The 19,721-nt window shown below is 47.1% G+C and overlaps 1 protein-coding gene across 49 annotated transcripts in view; it reads right to left on the reverse strand.

The window, feature by feature from the left end:
* SORBS2 (sorbin and SH3 domain containing 2) overlaps positions 1–19,721 on the reverse strand; it is a 206,868-nt gene that overhangs the window by 11,072 nt on the left and 176,075 nt on the right. For 48 of the 49 annotated variants that reach the window (XM_071212566.1, XM_071212563.1, XM_071212599.1 and 45 more), the window contains 3 exons: positions 13,312–13,426; positions 13,110–13,238; positions 10,492–10,692 (listed from right to left, as the gene is read on the reverse strand). In XM_071212566.1, coding sequence (XP_071068667.1) covers positions 10,492–10,692; positions 13,110–13,238; positions 13,312–13,426 — 445 coding nt within the window. Of the gene's footprint in view, positions 1–10,491; positions 10,693–10,925; positions 11,118–13,109; positions 13,239–13,311; positions 13,427–19,721 lie in introns of those variants that run through there. The other variant, XM_071212607.1, reaches the window with a different exon arrangement.

Here is a 19,721-nt window from a genome sequence, read left to right on the forward strand (position 1 = left end):
GATACAAATGAGACATGTTTTAAACACATGCTAATTTTCAAAACCAGATCCAACTACAAACCACTGTTTATATGGAAGTTGATTTGAAATATCCTAGATTCTCTGTTATCAGTAAAATAGATACTGCCATATCTCAGAGAATGAGAGACAGTCTGCTGGAAAGCCATCTATCTGTGATACAGGATTTACCATATCTAGTATTAGATAATTCTTAAATACTAGCGTGGAAAAATCTGTGAAAGAGTTACAACCAGCTCTGAAGTTCACAGGTTGCTTTTTCCAGAAAATGTTACTTTTAGTACTTTCCAATCAGAATTAGATGAAGTACTAACAGTGCAGTGTTAAAATTGATAGGCTTTTTTTCCCTTCTTAAATTATGAAGATAAAAACACAAATTTGCATATGTCTAAAGAAAATGGAATATTTGTATCCTACAGGAAAAATATAATCTAACACTCAAATGAATAATGTAAAAATCTGGCAAAGAAAAACCTTATAATGGCCCAAAACCCTCTCATTGACCCCTGGAAATCTACGGATGGCCCATTAATTGTGAAGAAAGATGTCTTTTTGTTTTGGTGCTGGAAGGTCCTTCAGTCTAGAATAAAAATCTCTACAAATTGACATTCTCCTCTCTCTATGGTGACACAAATCCGCCCCAGCAACAAAAGGAGATCTTTTTATGCCAAACAAAAAGCAGAGCATTGCATAAATACAGAGAAGTGCCTGCATTTTAAAAGGGAGAAAAAGGAAACCTCGAAAGCAAGCCTTTAAAACCTTGAAACGCTGAGCCGCAGTTGTGTCGCTGAACGCTTAGGGTCAACCAGGGTCCATTAAGGTAGAAACGGCGCAAGGAGCCCTGACAGGAAAGCCCCCGCCCTTGGCAGCGTTGCTCAGAACCGGTACCAGCTCTCAGAGCCCACTCCTTGAAGAACGCTGAGGCGAAGGGAGAACTAGCAGCTGACAGAGGGCGGTTTGGCCTTTACGTCCAGTCAAAGCTGGCCCGGGGGGGTGGGGGTCCACACATCCTGGACAGCAGGACGGGGAGGAGAGGCCAGCGACTGGGTGGAGCACGTGTCCCCAGAGCAGCAGAACATCAGAAACAAGGACACGGACTTGGACACGCAGCTGGCGCCCGAGCGTGCGCGCAGACGTGAGGGGCCTGGTTTCGGGCCCTGGGGGGACAGCACGGCTCGGGGCAGTGGCTCACAGGTGCACTTGTGAAGCGGCGGGGGGCAGGCGTGGGCAGCCGCCCTCGTGCTCATGCTCGCTGGTGGGGAGAAGCGGGGCGACATGGCTTCGGAACCTCGGCCACGCGCGAAGGGCGGCACGGGGCCGAGGCCCACCCTCCGCTGTCGCCCCATCCCAAGGGCGTCCCCAGCCCCTGTCCAGCCAGGCCAAGGGCCGGTCCCCGGGGGGAGGGTCCCGGGAGGGCCGGGGCGGCGCGGGCTCCTACCCTGTGGGTTCCGCCAGGCCCTCGGGCAGGTGACCTCCTGGACAGCGCCGGGCTGCGCGGCGGCTTGCCCAGGACAGAGGCCTCGCTCTCAGAGCCCGCCTGGAAGAGCCACGAGAAGTCGTCAGTTCCCGCCCGCGCAGGGCTGTCCCTGCTCCACGCACAGGCGCATGCTGGCCCCGAGCAGCAGAATGCAGGGGCTCAGAGCGCGGGCGCTGCCAGCCGCCCCCATGGCCACGCCAGGGCACCGAGCTGCCGCTCCGGCAGGACTTTTAAGACAGGCAGTGCGGAGGCTGGGCAGGGGACAGCGGGCATGGCCGGTGCTGGGGGTCAGCGCAGAGGCAGGGCAGGGGTCATCGGGCAGGGACGGTGCTGGGGGTCAGCGCAGAGGCAGGGCGGGGGTCAGCGCAGAGGCAGGGTGGCAGGGCGGGGGCAGCGGGCAGGGACGGGGCTGGGAGGCAGTGCAGAGGCAGGGCTGGGGGCAGCGGGCACGGACAGTGCTGGGAGGCAGAGCCAGGGGCAGCGGGCATGGCTGGCGCTGGAGGACAGTGCAGAGTCAGGGCGGGGGGCACGGCTGGTGCTGGGGGGCAGCGTAGAGGCAGGGCGGGGGGCAGTGGGCACAGCCAGCGCTGGGGGCAGCACAGAGGCAGGGTGGGGGGCAGTGGGCATGGCCAGCGCTGGGAGGCAGCCCAGGCGGGGAGCTTCAGAAACGAGTTCGCCTGCCCTGGAACGCAGCACCTGGGCTAAGGCATCCTCAAACCCAAATGGTTCTCTGGGCTTATTTGAATAGATTCAAGGAAGATAGAGGAGAATTTGTCTTAAAACCCATCTAAAGTGTTAAACATTTGTTCAAGGCAAAGCTTTTCTAACAAAACACAAAAAGAAAATACGTCTTTATGTGGAAAAACGGTGGGATATAATTAACTGACGACTACTTCCCTGACCACAAGCCCCTCGGGATTCTTCGGGTACTTTTTACGGGAAGATTCTTGGCGGTCAGCGGCTCGGCATTTGGCGCGTGGGTGCCCTTACGGCGGACAAGACCTAGCAATTTGGTTTAGGGAATCTTCGCACTGGAAGGACTTTTTGTTAAAGGCAGGTGGTTTTTCAACTTGCACTTAGGAACATTTTCAAAACTCCCTGTAACGACTGGCTCCGAACTCCCCGTCTGGGGTGAAATGCACCGGGCATGTTTGGTGAGTGTGTGGGGGAAGAGCTGGCGAGCTCCAGGGCATTCTCTTCGCAGCCTCGGCCATGGAATCAGAGGTGAGGAGGGACGTGGGCACTCCCGCTCTTCGCGGCATCTGGATGTGCTAACAAGAACAAGGAGAAGCACGGCTCCGGGAAGGGGTCTGATCTTTCCTCCCTCCTGCTGGCTGGAACGAAGAAGGCAATGCTGGTGCCGGAGCAGCCACATTGGGCCAAATCATGGCTGTGTCCTGTTGAGGAGGCTGCAGTGCCGAAACAAAACAGGATCTCCTGGAATCACTGATGACCTTGGAGCCAGACGTGCTCTGCTCCATCCTGCTTGATTGGGTTGAGACACTACAGCCAGTCGTGACACCCGGAAGTGCAGGAACCACCGAGGTCCATGGAGAGCTTTTCCTTTTCAGTTGTTGGAATGGTGAGAATAGTAATGGGTGGAAAGGTCATTTGAACATATTAGGAGGAAAGTGAAAAAAAAATAGTGGGAGATTGAAAATGAGCACCTGTCTCCAAATATGAGGGAAAACCTCCTTTTTTCCATAATTATTTGATGTATTAAAGTATTCTTTTAAAACAGATATTATCAGTGCCTCCATCTGACATGATTCTGCATATAAGATGAATCCTAAAGGATGTATAGGATGGACTTGGTTCTTGCAGAGAATGGACCTGTACAAATTCTGATTTTGTTTTGATACTAAGATGGCAAGTTTTCTAAGGGAGAGAACTCCAATTCTGAAGTTATTGTCTCATGTATTTATTAAGTTTAAAGACTGAAGAACAAGCCCGTGGTTTTATTTGGCCTTAAAAATAAAACCACAGAGGGAGGGGGAAGAAAGCAAGCTCTTAGTCTTGGACATTATATAAAGTGCCATGGAAAATTTTTTCTTTATTATTTTCTGCCAGCTAAGATAAAAACTCAAAGGGCAAAAAGCAACTAGTCTTAAAAGTATTCCATTAAAAAATCCCTTTCGTGAGACGAATGCACACAGATGGGCTATTTTGCTGGAGGATTTGACGATGGGGAGTTTGAAGATTGCCGAAACAACCTTTTCCAGGTATTGGTGCTTCCTGGTACAGGCACTTGTCTCCCCAAGTGCATTTATTTTCTTATTTGCAGAGGCTCTCATTTCAAGTGCAAAAGCTTGACTGTGAGGAGGAATTGTTATTTGAAGTCAATCACCTCTGGGTCCAAAGTAAATGTTTCAGATCATTCTGTGCACAGAAACAAAACTTTTTTGTGTGTGATGAATTGATTTCATGTGTGCCTGTCATTAGCTCTCTTTCCAAGGCCAGTCATCAATTTTCTTAAAATTTTTAAGTGGTGACCCACCAGCGAAGCTGTGAGCCTACAGAGATGGACGCTTTGTGCCTGTGTCCTCTCTAGCAAGGCCCAGGACAGTGACGCTAGAGACCGCCCTGCCGGGCCTGCTGCACCTGCTGGCGCAGGCGGGGATGGGGACGAAGGCAAAAGCCTGCTACCAAGTGGCCTTGACAGCCCAAAGCCGACACCTTTCCCAGCTGATCCCCAACCTTCCTAAAAAATCGAATGACTGCTTTTTATTCTGAAATAAATTTTAGCTTGTTTTTAGAATATAACTTCTGAATTTTGGAACAGAGGCCAGGTTGATGATGTTAAAAGTTAGCACCTGGGTGCGGATGTGGCTCAAGCTGTTGAGCACCTGCCTCCCACATTAGAGGTCCCAGGTTCGGTTCCCGGAGCCTCCTCAAAACAAAACAAAGAGCAAACAACATGCAAACAAATGCAAAACCCAATTCAGGGAAGCCTATGTGGCTCAGTGGCTGAGCACCGGCTTCCCACATACGAGGTTCCGGGTTCAATCTCTGGCCCCAGTACCTCAAAACAAACAAGCAAACAAACAAAAATATATGAAAGTTAGTAACCCATCTTCACACGACTTTCTAGACTTTGTAAGATGGCACAGACCTAAACACGCATGCCTGATTAGTTTGAAGGCATGCAGTGCCAGCTCCAGACGCAGTTACCTTTAATTTTGGTGACCTTCTCTCCTGGGGGTGTGAATATTTAGGGAGGAGAGGAGGTGGGCTGGGCTGGGTGGGGGGAGGCAGTGTAGAGACCAGGGCAGGGACAGAGGGGAGGGGAGGGCAGGATGGAGGGGAGGAGAGCTGACGGCTGGAGGAAGATGTAGCGGTTCCATCTCCCACAGAAAATGCAGGCGGCTTGAGCGTTGAGGAAAGACAAGACGAGGTTATGCTCGTGGCCGGGGTGACGTCGCACCGTCTTTAGAGGGCACCCCCAGCTCAAATACTTTTAAGGTTACCCGATACCTGAGAAGTGGCATATATGATACGGTCTTACTTTAAAAGCCCTATTTTTTGTTTTCTTTTGAATTTGATTCAAAATTCCCAACAGGGAGAGCAGATGGAGCTCAGTGGTTGAGCACCTATTCTCATGTACGAGGTCCTGGGTTCAACCCGGGGTACCTCCTAAAAAAAGCCCCGGTGGGTCTGCTGGGTTTAATTTTCCCAATGTGCGTGGCTGGACATAAGCAGAGCCATATTCTGCAATTGTGTAATGTCCTTGGGCGCGGGCTTCCTCTCCACAGTATCTGAAACGCAGGCCCCTGGTGACTTGCTCCTACAGCAGGTCCATTTACGTGGGGACTGAGCGGCGCGCCTGCGCTGCGCAGGCAGGGGATGGGCGCCGCCCGAGCGGGAATCGGCCATTCGGGTAAGCGGCTGGGGGCCTGGCGAGGCGCGCCACGGCGACTGCTGGGCAGCGGGCTGGTTTCCGCCGGCGTCTCTGTCAGGTGGGATTTCTCCCAGGCTGAGGGAGCAGCTGAGAACCTCTGTGCAGGCCGACGCCTGGCCTTTGGTATGGGTCAGCTCTCGGGAGGAAACCCGGGGCTTCGGTTTTTAAAAATGTGAAGCAGAGAGCCACAGAGGAACATGACCTCAGGGTGACATAACTGGACTATTCCTTTATTTCCTAATTTCAGTGTTGCCCATTAATCATCTTTGCTTTTAATTCAAAGGCTAGATATTTGAGAGATAAAGATATTTTTTAAAAGAGAAAAGTTGAGATGTTAAAGATTCAGGGGATTTTCCCACTTTGTCGATTAAGACCATTTCCAGGCTCTTCGTAAATTGAAGATGTACGATCCAATTCTTAAGTAGATGCTGACCTGAAGAAATGATCTTAAAAAAGTCAAAAGGGGCCTGGACCACCACAACTTTTCCCTCCCCCCCCTTGCTCCCCTCTCTTCCTTTCTTTTGTAAATATAAGCTACGATTATTAATATTGGAAAACTAGAAAGAATAGTTGTCTTTATAAGGATTTAGAGTAGTAAAGAAATACAGGGACTAACAAATTATATCACCTTATTAATATATGGTGTTTTTCCACATTAAACCCCACCATCACGCTCTTAAACGCTGCCCGTTTCTTAAAGCAAAACCGCTAAGGCGGTGTCAAAACGGATGCTGTTAGTGTGACTCAGTGTCCCTGCTCGTTGGAGTAAGACTGATTAGTGCTGCAGGAATTAGGCACAACTGGAATACCTCTCGCCCGCCGGGCCTCGCCTGCTCGGGCTCCTCTTCGATGTGGAGGCTGGACGTGAGCTCGGGGGCGCCGCGGCCACCCCGGCCTGGCTCCTGCGGCCCTTCGTCCCATCCTGGACATGGCCCCTCGCAGGACTCCTCTTCCTCGCCAAGCGCGGGCAGGGTCTGGCACAGGGAGCCCGCACCAGCGCGTGCAGGGGCCACACACGCGCCGCCGGGGCCGGCCGGCATCTTTTCGGAGTCTGAGAAGCCCCTTCTGGTCTTGCTCAGAGCCGAGGACTTGAGCTGCGTTGGGTTTAGGTCCCTCTCACGCGCCGCCTCGCCAGGATGGCCTGAAGCCGAGGGCAGCCCAGCCCGGGGGGCCGGTCGGGGGGCTGCAGGCACCGGGAGGAGGGCGGAGGGCTCCTCTATAATCTCAAGGACCGTCTCCTCTGGGAGAGTGGGCTTGGCTTGGTCAGCTGAGAAGGATAAAGCAGCAAGCTTCTCTAATGCCTCCAAGGAGTTGTCCAGGAAAGGAGGTGGGGCTGGTGGGCTCGCGGACAGCCACCCAGCCGTCGGGGGCAGCCGCGCAGGGGCCGTTTCCTGCAGAGCTCCTCTCTCGGGGCTGGGGGCGGCTTTGTGCGTGAGAGGAGGGGGTGGGCCGCTGGGAGCCAGCTTTAGAAAGGAGCAGTGATACGAAGTTGGAAAAGAGCAGCGAGAGTAACAGCACAGCCGGACAAATAGACACGGGAAAGCAGGAAGGGTGTGGCAGGGAAGATAAAGGCATTTTATGCTATGCTCTAGAGTTGAAGATATGTTGAATTCAAATACATAACATCATTAGCACGTTAATTGGAAGGGTTGTTTGAAAGGTGAAAGCTGACGAGCTTTCTGAAAGGGTTTTACATGCCAAATGCCAAGATAAAGCTGAGTCATGGAGATTATGAGCACAGAGAGTGTGAGTTTAAGAGATTTAATCCAAGTCTCTCTCTTTTAAAATAGGTCTCTACGTTGCAATTTAGTAAAATAAATGACTGAAATAATGTTAATGTACAATGACTCAATAGTTAAGCCTTTTTATCTCCCCAATTTTAGTACTTTCTTCCAGCAGTGATGCCAATTCTTTTGAAATTTCATAATTTTTCTCTTATAGTTGAAAGGTAATTATAACATATGGTCTAAAATATTTTTAGGTTGTTGTATGTTAGCACATTTCTAAATGAAAAATTTCTGGAAGTATTTTTCAAGAACAATAACCTATGATCAGAACAAAACTAAATGTACATAACTACTACTTCAAAATTTAAAAAAAAATCCAAAGTAAATGTTTATATAGCAAAGAAGTATATGATGTTAATGAAAGTAAACTTCCACTAAGACACCCCATCTCTCAAAAGCTTGACATTTTGTGTAACCCTGAAGAGGTAGAATTTATGGTGCTTAATCACCTGAAGCAAAAAATATATTTCTGTATATCTTAATATCATTGTTGTAATTTGGATATATTAAACAAAATATTAAATTTAAATTTTTATTAAATTCATAAAAAATAGTACCATTCTAGGACATTTATCTCTCATTGCTGGACTAGAAGGAATGCTACATGCTGTAGATAAAAGCAGCCTTATGAGCGGCTGGGGAATGACTACATCTTTCTGAGCAGAGGACTTTGGTTTGGAAAGAAAAAGTCTTTAAGAAGGATTTTGGGGATCACTTGCTTGTGGCTTCAGGATGCTCCTTCACACACACAGTAAGCGGTCCTTGGAGGCACCAGGACCCTGCACTCCCCGCTCAACTTCTGCCTTCTGCGTCCCAGGGAATGGGGTATCAGTCTAATTACATAGATGCTTTTTTTAATTTTTAGGGAAATATGTCATAATGGGGTAGGACAGACGGCAGTCCGACACTCATTTCTTTGATTGAGGACGAAGGCTGCCTCCAGCCTGCCTCCGGCTTGGAGCTGGAGATGCTGAATGTGCAGGAGATGCGAGCTCCTCGCGAGCAGGAGATGCTGAATGGGCAACGAGGCAGGGCCAAGAAGTGTTCCCCTACCGGGCAGAATTCTGTTCTATGCTCCTGTTACACAGGGTATTACATGGGAGGAAGAAAGCTCTTTAAGCTTCACTGTCATCTTTACTACCTGCTGCTACCAGTCTAGAGCATCCCCATCGTCATCGACACACATTTGACAGGTTCAGCGCTCTGAGCTTCAGGCAACTTGCTTATGCGGAAAGTCAAATTAAGAATTGCAGGATACCTTTACCACAAAACCACACCTTTTACGGAGAAATCATAATTACCCTGCCTTCCAAAGCATTAGAATTTCAATTTACTCTACTAAAAGTAGAAATATCAGGGATAATAGCAACTTAAAAATGGAGGTAGTATGCCAGGAAATGGGATTGGAGCGTGCCAAAGAATGAAGGACAAATCATTCAGCGAGTTTCTTCCTCTGCAGCAAATATCAGTTAGAAAATAGAATATTTAGCAGTTGGTATCTTTTGAATACCATCCTTTAGAAGTATATGATACTACTTTTTCTGAAAATATCCAGTTCAACACTACTGAGAAGTTTCCTTCATTAAGCCTGCTGGATTGATCCATCACAGCATGGATTACGACTGGGTGACAGCATTAAGTTTGTTTTTCTTAAATTATGAACACAAACTTTCCAACATAAACGTTTTTTTTCCAGCAGTCAGAATAGAATACTAATTAGTTGTTAGAGAGATGTATATATTTCTCTACTTACAAAATTTAAAATCTGGTATTATAAGAAAAAAAACCTAGAAATTCTTAAAAATACTTTTAAGTCACATTCACAACAAAGATAAAACATTTTGATCTCAAATAGTAGACTGCCCTTATCAGGACATGATGGAAGAATTTCTAAAACTTTAGATAAACCTGAGTAGCTACATGCTTATTCTTCCTTCTAAAATTTTACTTAAAGGTACAATCACTTTGAAAGTTCTCTGTCAGTTCTTTAGGATTTACCACTGGTAGATGAAGATTCTTGTCTTTCCTCTGTACCAGTAAAACTACTGAAGGAAGGTTGTTGATCTCCAAATGCTAAGCTTTGGTAGTGAAATTAAAAACTGAAGAAGATTCTGGAAAACAATCAATCACACTAAACTGGGTGATGCCAAATTGCCCCATTATCCAATGACAAAGCATCAAGAGTTTCTGCCCTATACCCGAAACCCTGCCTTCCAAGAGGATCAGAATAAATAAAATACTAGTCTTAACCTTTTTAGAGAAAATTCTTCTCTCAGGATTTTCAGAGTTCTTTAGGCCACTGGGAAGGAAATTTTGGAATGATCTTACGCTGGGACATGAACTCACAGGATAATTATGTCTGATGTGTTGATTTTATTTGGCTCATTTTAGATGGTTTGTTTTTCTATGCCCCAGCCTTGATCTCAGTTAGAATAATTAATAAATTTTGCAACTTATTAACTTTTAAAGAATGTGGGGAAGAACTCATAATATTTTAGAATTAATTCTCTGGTAATTTAAAGTTTTATACTTTGAATTTAATGAAAAGGAGAGAGAAATCCCTAAGTACCATATACAAAGGAACATATTATAACTACAGAGAATTAAGAAAAATTTTATCTTGTGAGTAGAGAAAATAGGAGGAAAGTAGTCTTTCTAATTAACCAGATCCAGATGTAAAGTCCCTTTTAAAGCACATAGTGAGAAGGATAATCATCCTTAGCTACTAGCACAAATGAGACTGCAGAAGTGAGGTAGAACTGTCCTAAAGCTAATACGCTTAAGGTCTTCTGATAACCTCTGGCGTTTTCTTTCAAACTAATAAACAAGCTGACTTACAGGCCCCAATGAAAAGCTTTTGCTCTAACTCGTGCTACAATAAATGCTATAAATAAGATAAAAAGTAATTAATAAAAACATTGAGACTTTTATAGAATTTGCTTTATCTTTGAGATAAACAATATATACGTATAAAATTAAGGTTTTGAAAAAATCATTTCAGAAGACATATACATTTAAAAACACAAAATAAAAGATATATATAAATAAATAAATGTAATAGGGGTTTATGATACTAATAGTTTCTTCCTCTTTCAATATTTTATTTCTTGAAAATGGAATTAGTAAAAATCAATTATGAAGCCTTCATGCTAATGCCTATTTGAGAAAATTAAGTTTATTGCTGTGGCACTCAAGTAAAGCATTTTCTTTGCAGCAGGGGGGATGGTTTAGTCTAAGGTCCTAAAATCACATACTGATGATCTTATTCGCGCTCTCAAGTATTGCACTAGTGCGATAGCACATCTTCGTACCTTGTTTGAACTGAAGCTGTGGATTCTGTCCCCAGGATAGCTGTGGGGTGTCGGAGGCTCCGGGGAATCAGCACCTTCTCCTGGGTTCTTCCTGACAACCTCTACGTAGGACACAGGGAAGATTCCTTGCCTGCTGGTTCCTGGAATTTTACCTTCATACCAGTTTTGATCAACTCTTTTCAGAAGAATAACTCTATCTCCCTGCAATGAAGATGAGGAAAACGCATTATAAATAGAGAAGCAAAGGCACGTAGTTATCAATGTTTTCTGATAAACAATATTTTTCCGTTTGGGAAGGTTTTTGTGCTTTGCCTTTTGTTTAATCAAGGGAATGTCAGGAAGGTTTCAGAGCTTACTCACAAATTACAGATGATCAACGTACACACAATTTAACCACCCATTCTCACTGTTAGATCTTCCCTAAGGAGGCTCAGGTAGGGTGGATGGGATGACCAGTCACACGGGCACCTGTGAAACGACCCGGGCGAGTTGCCTCAGGGAGCAGCGGAGTTACCAGGCAGCGTCTCAGCCGGGGAGCACCAGCCTATCACTGAAGAGTCAAGGGAGGGACTTTTCCAAGGAGAGTTCCGGAAACGCGTGCCACCGTGGTGGGCGCCTGAGCTGCGCTGGAATCAAGCAGAAGGGCTGATGGCACCTGCTTCTTCCCTTCTCTAATCTATTCAAGCTAAGTGGTGGCCAAGACTGCACCTCGGGCCGCCTGGGGTGACCCCTGGACGAGCCAGGCTGTAGCCATAGCTGGTCTGTGCCAGGAAGGAAACAGACCAATTCTGATGGTTGGTGGCCATGCCACGCTGGTTGTTAAGCACGAATAGCAGCCCCAGCTTTTGCCACAATAGAACTTTCTATCATTGCTACTCCTGCTACTTGACAGGATCAAGCTAAGGCCAGTTAAAATTTTAACTCAGGACCACATGTGACCCACACATGGCATCTAGAAGGAGCTGTGCAAGTTGGGGCAGCTACACCCGATGGGCGACGGAGCTGGTACACAGGTGATAGCAGCACACCTGGGGGGCTGGAGGGCGCTCTAGTGAGGCCCTCTTCTGCCCAAATGCTGGGTGGTCTATTTGGCCTGTGTAGCAGTTTGATATTATTGGTGAATTTCAAAAAGAAATATTGGATTATGTTTGTAAACTGACTTTTTCCTCTGGGCATATTAGATTATATTGGATTCAGGGGTTACTTGATTAAGTAATTATGTAAACCCCTTGTGCCAGGAGGGCATTGAGTCCCTGCCCCTTGGTGGGTGGGGACCCACAGATAAAAGGCATGGCAGAGGACAGAGCTGCGGGCTTTTAAGGTTGGGGTTTTTGATGTTGGAGTTTGATGCTGAAGCCTTAAGCTGGAGCCCTGGGAAGTAAACCCACAGAGGAAAGAGAAGCCAGCCCCAGGAAGAGAGGAACACTGAACCCAGAACGAAGCAAGACTCTGGAAGGGAGGAACCCAGGAAGCCTGAACCCTCAGTCCGCAGCCACCTTGCTCCAACACGTGGCAACAGACTTTGGTGAGGGAAGTAACTTTTGCTTTATGGCCTGGGATCTGTAAGCTCCTACCCCAAATAAATGCCCTTTATGAAAACCAGCCCATTTCTGGTATTTTGCCTCAGTGCCCTTTGGCTGACTAACACAGCCTGTCCCACCACCAGGAAGCAGAACACCCTGAAGGGACGCGACTCTCTTGAAATCGTAAAACCACACGGATTTTAACTAAGACACCAGGCCTAGAACACGCACTGGCAGGAACAACTATTTAAAGCAAGAAACGGGGGATGTGCTTCCTGCCATGATGTGTGGCTTTCTGCGGGAAGGGGTGCAGGGGAGGTGGGTCGGGGTGGGGGCAGGGGAAAGCGCTACAGCGGGTGGCGGAGCTGGGATGGGGAGAGAGGACGCACCGGTCCTGCTAGGGCCAGAGCAGCCGTGCTCTCTGCGAAGCGGAAACGGGGCTCCAGAACCCTGGGTTCTGCCTGCCAGCTGGGCTTGGGGCAGGCACGCGGCTACCTAAACAAATGTGTGGAATGGGTTAGCACGCGGTACGATGGTTCCTTTGACCACTCTCAGCTGCGTGAAGCAGCAAGTTCAGGCCTTTCGGATGCACTGAGAAGAGGGGTTACAGGTGGGGAGGTGGTCGCTGGGATTGGGGTGGGCCAAGGGGCTGGCGTCTGGGGAGACACCATCGACGGCTTCTCGAAAAGGCTCCCAGCGGGAGCAGCGTCCTTGCTTTTATGGCATTCCAAGGGAGGAGAGAAATGAGTGCCGGGATAGCTCACATTTAAGCAACGGAAGAGCAAGCAGCAGAACCAGTGGTTTGGAGGGGCTGGAGAGCCCCACACCCCACCAGCCCCCCGAGCAGCGCCTGCACCCCACCCTGGAGTGGGGGCCTGCTTCCCAGGCTACCCCAGCGGGGAGTCTCTTTGAGGACTTGTGTCCCCCGGGGATGTCACCTGGAAGGAGCTGGGTGAGAGCCCTGCCCGCAGAACTGGGGGGGGGGCGGGACCTTCGTAGAAAGTGGGGAACCCCCAGCGTGTCTGAGGGAGGCGGCGAGCTGCTTCTCTGCAGAGCCTCCCGTCCTCGCAAGGGCGCCCAGCGGCGCTGCCGTACCTTTCTCAGCGACAGCTCCACGGCGGTGTCTGCGTTGAAGCTGTACTTGGCCACGGCTTCCCCTATCTCTCCCGGCTGGACGGGGGGCGGCGGCCTGGCCGGCTGGGCCTTCTCGGGAGGCGCCAGCTTCTGCGGAGGAAACGAGGTCACTGCCGCGGCTGAGCTACTGCCCAGCAGCCGCCGGCCGAGCGCGGGGACCCACCTCTACGTAGGAGATCGGGAAAATGCCGACTCTGCCGTGGTGCTCCCCCTCGTACCAGTTCTGATCGATCTTCCTGAGGATGTAGACGGTATCTCCTTTCTTAAAGGACAGCTCCCTGGAAGAAGCGTTGAAAGGGTCATTGCGTCCAGGCGTCTCACCTCTCAGCACCAGGCGCTCACTAGGGCTTTGCTGGATTTGGAAATACGCTTCCAGCATTAAAACACTGCAGAGTCCAGCGAGAGAAGGACTTTCCTTGCAAATTTTTAGAATTCACTTATAACAATATAACCACAGAAATGATTTCAGAAAGAACAAGAACAAACATCATGTCTGAAACGAATCACAGGCAGATTGACATGAAAGTTAAAGGAAAGGATGAGCTACTGCTAATTATTAGTTTATCACGGAGCTGCTGTGAAGCTTGGCAAAATGATGGATTAGTTCTGCACTGGTTTTATTCTTGTCCTAAAGCTAGCTAGCTAGTTAGTTCTCTCTCTCACTTGGCCTTGCTCTCTCTTTCTCCCTCTCCCCTTTTGATACGCAAAAGCTTACAATAATGAAAAATATCAGTAGAGCTCAGAATAAAAGTGTCAACACCAGGAAAAATTTTATATGTGGATCTTTGAAGCTGACAGTTATTTAAGTAGAACATCCTGATAAGGAATTTATTTTATGTATCACAAAAAGATCTTATATTTCCATTTTTTCCATGGGGCACAAAGATAAACATGTTTTAAATGCAAACGTATGTATACATTGCTTGTTGCCTTCTGTATGTCTTTTGAGAGTTAAGAACACTTCTCAAGATGCTATGTTTTTCCATTTTGGCTGTTACTAAGAAGCTAACATGTAGATTTGTTTGATTATTACATTTTTATTTATAAGGCCATTACTCATTTTGAATAATTCATGCCTAAATTCTCACCCTCACTCTATCACTACACAGTTTTCAATGACTTCATCACAGGTTACTGGATCTGTGAGTTATTTTGCCTCCACAATTACATATTGCACAAGGAAACTTAATTTACATCTTCTCCCTGCAGCCCCATGTTCCCATAGCTCTGCCTTCCCACCCCTGGATTTTCTGCACTGTTTAGTGAAGAATCTTAAATTGGATTATTTATTTGTGCAGAATATGCAATGAGGACAAGATTTTCATCAGGTCTGGAGTATTTTTCATTGACTAATTAATTAATTGGAAAAATGTTACCATATTAAAACAAGTGTTACACGTTCAGAAGTGCTAAAATCTATACACTGAAAGTGTATTAAACTTTTAATTATCCTAAAGATAAAGAAAATTCACAGTCTTACATTTAAACACAGTACTTTCCTCTTTTAAGTAAATGCCTGAATATAAAAATAAAACAAAACAAAGCAAAAAATTTAATGCTTATAATTCAACGGTTTTATTTTGCTAGGTATCTTTTGTTTCCAGAAACATAGCCTTTACTCTTTATTTTCTAATATCTATGTCAATTAGGGGCTACTGTTTTTTTCTTTTACATATGAAATAGCCTCTGTTTATGTAGGACTGCATTTAAAATCTTTAAGACATTTAGAGAAAGGACAGTAGTTCAGTCTTGAGTTTTCAAAACTGCCCTATCACGCCTGCCAATCCCTACCCAAAGCCACAATTACTAAGAGTCCAGATTTGATAGGTTTGCTTTTTTCCCTTCCCACTTCCCTACAGTGGCTATTATTAACTTTCAGAATGGGAATGTTACTTCTTTTCCTTAAATTTTTTTTCCCTAAAATTGAGGCATTACATTTGGTGGGTTCCTTAAGCTCTATTTCTCATTTATACAATTTTCTTGTGTTAGGCAAAGAAAAATAGCTTTTCAAACCTCTGTGCTCAACAACAAATGCCTCCTTTTGCTCACCAGCTGTGTGAAGCACAGCCCTGTGGTCCCTCTGTGACCCTCGGGGGTGCCTCTTGACGGCCTTAGCCCGTCCCCGGCCCCAATTCCCCGCGGGAGCTCTGTACCGCCACCGAGGCAGAGCCAGCAACGTGGGATTAGGCTGCAGCGGAGCCATTTGCTCGTGGTGGCAGGGAATTTTTTCCCACCAACACTGTCGCAGGCCCTCCATTGGCGGTTGTTTCATCTACTCTCTGAAGGCGGGTTTGGGGGCTTGGGGGGCTCCTCAGGACCTCATCGGGCACTCCACGCCCCCTGGGCACGGCCGAGGACCGGGGGCTTGGCGCCAGAAGCCCCCCAGGAGAGCACTCCACGCCTCCGGGCTGCAGGTTCCTCTTTTACTTCGAGGATGTCTGTTACTGGACTTATCAGGGGAGCCCTGGGGGGGGAGCCCTCCCATTCCACATGCTCTGTCCTGCCGGGTAACACACAGTGAAGCAGGCAAGCCTTTGCGTGATTGTCGCAAAGAAGGAACGGAATGTGAGTGCACATGTCACTTTTTCTAAAACCAGCATGCCTTGTGCATGCGTCCAAATCACAGTAGCTAGCGCCCTGCGAAGAAATCAGATGGTAGTAAAATTAAAGCAGATGCTGTCTACCTCATCAAAAAGAAAAGGTAAGCTTTTCTTCCGTTTTTCCTTTTACACTGGATTTAAGCCAGATTTGACTTTTAATTTCTAAGTAACATTTCCTTTATTCGATCATTCCATGTCTCAACAGCAGTAGCACATTGAGTAGTCTTAGTTTTTATGTCTTCTGCCACAGACGGTTTCTAGAATTATTAACCATATGATGTACATTTTTGTGAGCAAGTATTTTTGTTATTGTATATATTTTGTATTGTATATATATTGTATATATATTGTATATATTTTGTATTGTATATATATTGTATATATATTGTATATATTTGTATATGTATTGTATATATTTGTATTGTATATATATTGTATATATGTTATTGTATATTGCAGTATAATTTAATGCCAGTTTACAGGGATTTCAATGTCCTGAGTTCTGACAGAGAGCATGGTTCCTTAAAAAGGTCTGTGCACATGCCCATGACACATCGAGAGGACGCTACTATTTAAGCTGCTCACGGGCTTAGCACTAACCTTACCTAAACACATGCCTACTGGTGAATAAGTTCTTGATAGGGTCAGGCTCATGGGACAACTCAGACATGTAATGGTGCCCCGTTGTCTGGTCAGGCCTGCACTGGGCAGTCCATGGACTTTAATCATAGTGAGCTGATGGCATAGGTGGCTGGTTACATCTACAGTCAACTGAGGAGATTGCTGTCAGCAGTGAGTGACGTCTCATCCAAGCAGGTGAAGGCCTTAAAAGGAGAAGGGACTTCAGCATTTAGAGAGAGAATCCCCATCTCTACTTCAGACAGCCGGCGTCTCTGGGAGCTCATCGAGGACTTTCACGGGAGTCCCTGGTTTGTAGCCTGCCCTGTGGAATTTGGATTTGTGCAGCCCCAAGGTTGCATGAGACAATTTTGTAAAATCTCATGCTATTTACAGATATCTCCTATCATTGCTTGAGCGAGTCAACAAAAGCCCTGGACCTGGGAGGCAGCTATTGATCTGGTATACTTTTTTCTCAGTTGCTATCAATAAGGACCACCAGAAACAGGTTGCTTTCAGCTGGCAAGGCCAGCTGTATACCTTCCCTGTTCTCCCTCAGGGGTATATCAACTCTCCAGCGCTATGTCACAATATTGTCTGTAGGGACCTTGATTGACTCTCCCTCCCACAAGACATCACACTGGTCCATTATATTGATGATGTCCTGCTGGTTGAACCTAGCGAGCAAGAAGTGGCAAAGACTCTAGATTTATTGGTAAGGCATTTGTGTGGGAAAGGATGGGAGATAAATCCAACAAAAATATGCCTTCCACCTTGGTGAAATTTCTAGGTGTCCACAAGTGTGGGGCATGTTGAGATATCCCTTCTAAAGCAAAGGAGAAGCTGTTGCATTTGGCCCCTCCTATGACCAAAAAAGAGGCACAACACTTAGTTGGTCTCTTTGGATTTTGGAGACAACACATTCTTCATTTGGGTGTGCTACTCCAACCCATTTACTAAATGACCAGAAAAGCTGCTAGTTTTGAGTAGGGACTGGAACAAGAGGAGGCTCTGTGACAGGTCCAGGCTGCTGGGCAAGCTGCACTGCCACGTGGGTCATATGATGCAGCAGATCCAATGTGCTGGAAGTTCCAGTGGCAAATAGAGATGCTGCCTGGAGCCTTTGGCAGACCCGTAGAGGTGAATCACAATGCAGACCCTTAGGATTTTGGAGCAAAGTCCTGCCATCCTCCACAAATAACTACTTTCCTTTTGAGGAATAGCTTTTGGTCTGCTACTGGCCTTAGTGGAGACTGAACGCTTAACTATGGACCATCAAGTTACCATGAGACCTGAGTCCATGGACCATGAGACCATAAAGTTGGTGTGCACAGCAGCACTCCACAATAAAGTGGAAGTGGTATAAATGAGATAGGGCTTGAGTGGGTTCTGAAGGCACAATTAAGTTGCATGAGGAAATGGCCCAAATGCCCATGTCACCACCCCTGCCATGTTACCTGCTCTTTCCCAGCCCACAGCTTTGGCCTCTTGGGGAGTCCCTTACAATCACATGACTGAGGAAGAGAAAACTTGGGCCTGGTTTACAGATGGTTGTGCATGATATGCAGGCACCACCCAAGAGTGGACAGCTGCAGCACTGCAGCCCCTTTCTGGGATGTCCCTGAAGGACAGTGGTGAGGGCAAATCCTCCAAATGGGCATAATTTCGAGCAGTGCACCTGGCTGTTTTGCTTGGAAGAAGCAATGGCCAGAGGCGCATTTGTGCACTGATTCATGGGCTGGTGCCAATGGTTTGGCAGGATGTCCAGGGACTTGGAAGGGGCATGATTGGAAAATTGGTGACAAGGAGATCTGGGGAAGAGGTATATGAATAGACTTTGAGTGAACAAAAAACATGAAGATATTTGTGTCCCAAGTGAATGCTCACCAGAGGGTGACTTCAGCAGAGGAAGATTTTAGTAATTAAGTGGATAAGGTTGCTTGTGGCTGGCACTCAGCCTCTTTCCCCAGCCCCTCCTGTCATTGCCCAGTGGGCTCATGAACAAAGTGGCCATGGAGGCGGGGACGGAGGTCATTCATGGGCTCAGCAACACGGACTTCCCCTCACCAAGGCTGACCTGGCTACAGCCACTGCTGAGTGCCCAGCAGCAGAGACCCACACTCAGCTCCTGATATGGCACCATTCCCCGGGGTGACCAGCCTGCTACCTGGTGGCAGGTTGACTGCATTGGACCACTTCCACCATGGAAGGGGTAGTGATTTGTTCTAACTGGAATAAACACATGCTTCGGATAAGGGTTTGCCTTCCCTGCATGCAATGCTTCTTCCAAAACTACCATCCATGGACTTATCGAATGTCTTACCCACTGCTATGGCATTCCATAAAGTACTACTTCTGATTAAGGAACCTACCTCACAGTAAATGATACATGGGAATGGGCACATGCCCACAGGATTCACTGGTCTTACCACGTTCCCCATCATCCTGAAGCAGCTGGATCAACAATGTTGGAATGGTCTTTTGAAGACCTAACTACGGTGCCAACTAGGTGGCAATACCTTGCTGGGCTGGGGCAGTGTTGCCAGGAAGCTGTGTATGCTCTAAAAGAGTGTCCACTCTCTGGTACTATTTCTCCCATAGCCAGGGTTCGTGTGTCCAGGAATCAAGGGGTAGAAATAGGAGTGGTACCACTCACTATTACCCCTAGTGACCCATTAGCAAAATTTTTGCTTCCTGTCCCTGCAATCTTAAGCATTGCTGGTCTACAGGTCTTAGTTCCAGAAGGAGGAGTGCTGCCACAGGGAACACAACAATGATTCCATTGAGCTGGAGGTTAAGACTGCCACCTGGCCACTCTGGGCTCCTTGTGCCTCTGAACTGACAGGCAAAGAAGGGAAATACTGTACGGGCTGGGGTGATTGTTCCTGATTATGAAAGGGAATGGGACTGTACCCACACAAGAGGTGAAGAAGAGTTTTCCTAGAATACAGATTTCTTAGGGCATCTCCTAGCACTACCATGCCCTGCGATTAAAGTCAATGAAAGACTGCAAAAGCCCAGTCCAGGCAGGATTAGCAGTGGCCCAGAATCCCCAGGAATGAAGGTATGGGTCGCCCCATTAGGCAGACAACTGTGGCCAGCCGAGGCGCCTGCTCATGGGCAACGCGGACGTGAATAGGTAGTGGAAGAAGAAGGCGATAAATACGAACTTAGGCCACATGACCAGTTACAGAAACTAGGACTGTAGTGGTCATGAATACGTCCTCCTTGCTGTTATTAGTATGACTGTATATGTACATAAAACGAACATCTTTGTTTTCTTCCCTATCCTTTTCCCTTATGATATGACATAAGTTTTATTAGTTTCATTTCATAGTATTTAAGGATGTCAAAT

The sequence above is a fragment of the Dasypus novemcinctus genome, chromosome 29, assembly GCF_030445035.2.
Source record: "Dasypus novemcinctus isolate mDasNov1 chromosome 29, mDasNov1.1.hap2, whole genome shotgun sequence".
Taxonomy (NCBI): domain Eukaryota; kingdom Metazoa; phylum Chordata; class Mammalia; order Cingulata; family Dasypodidae; genus Dasypus; species Dasypus novemcinctus.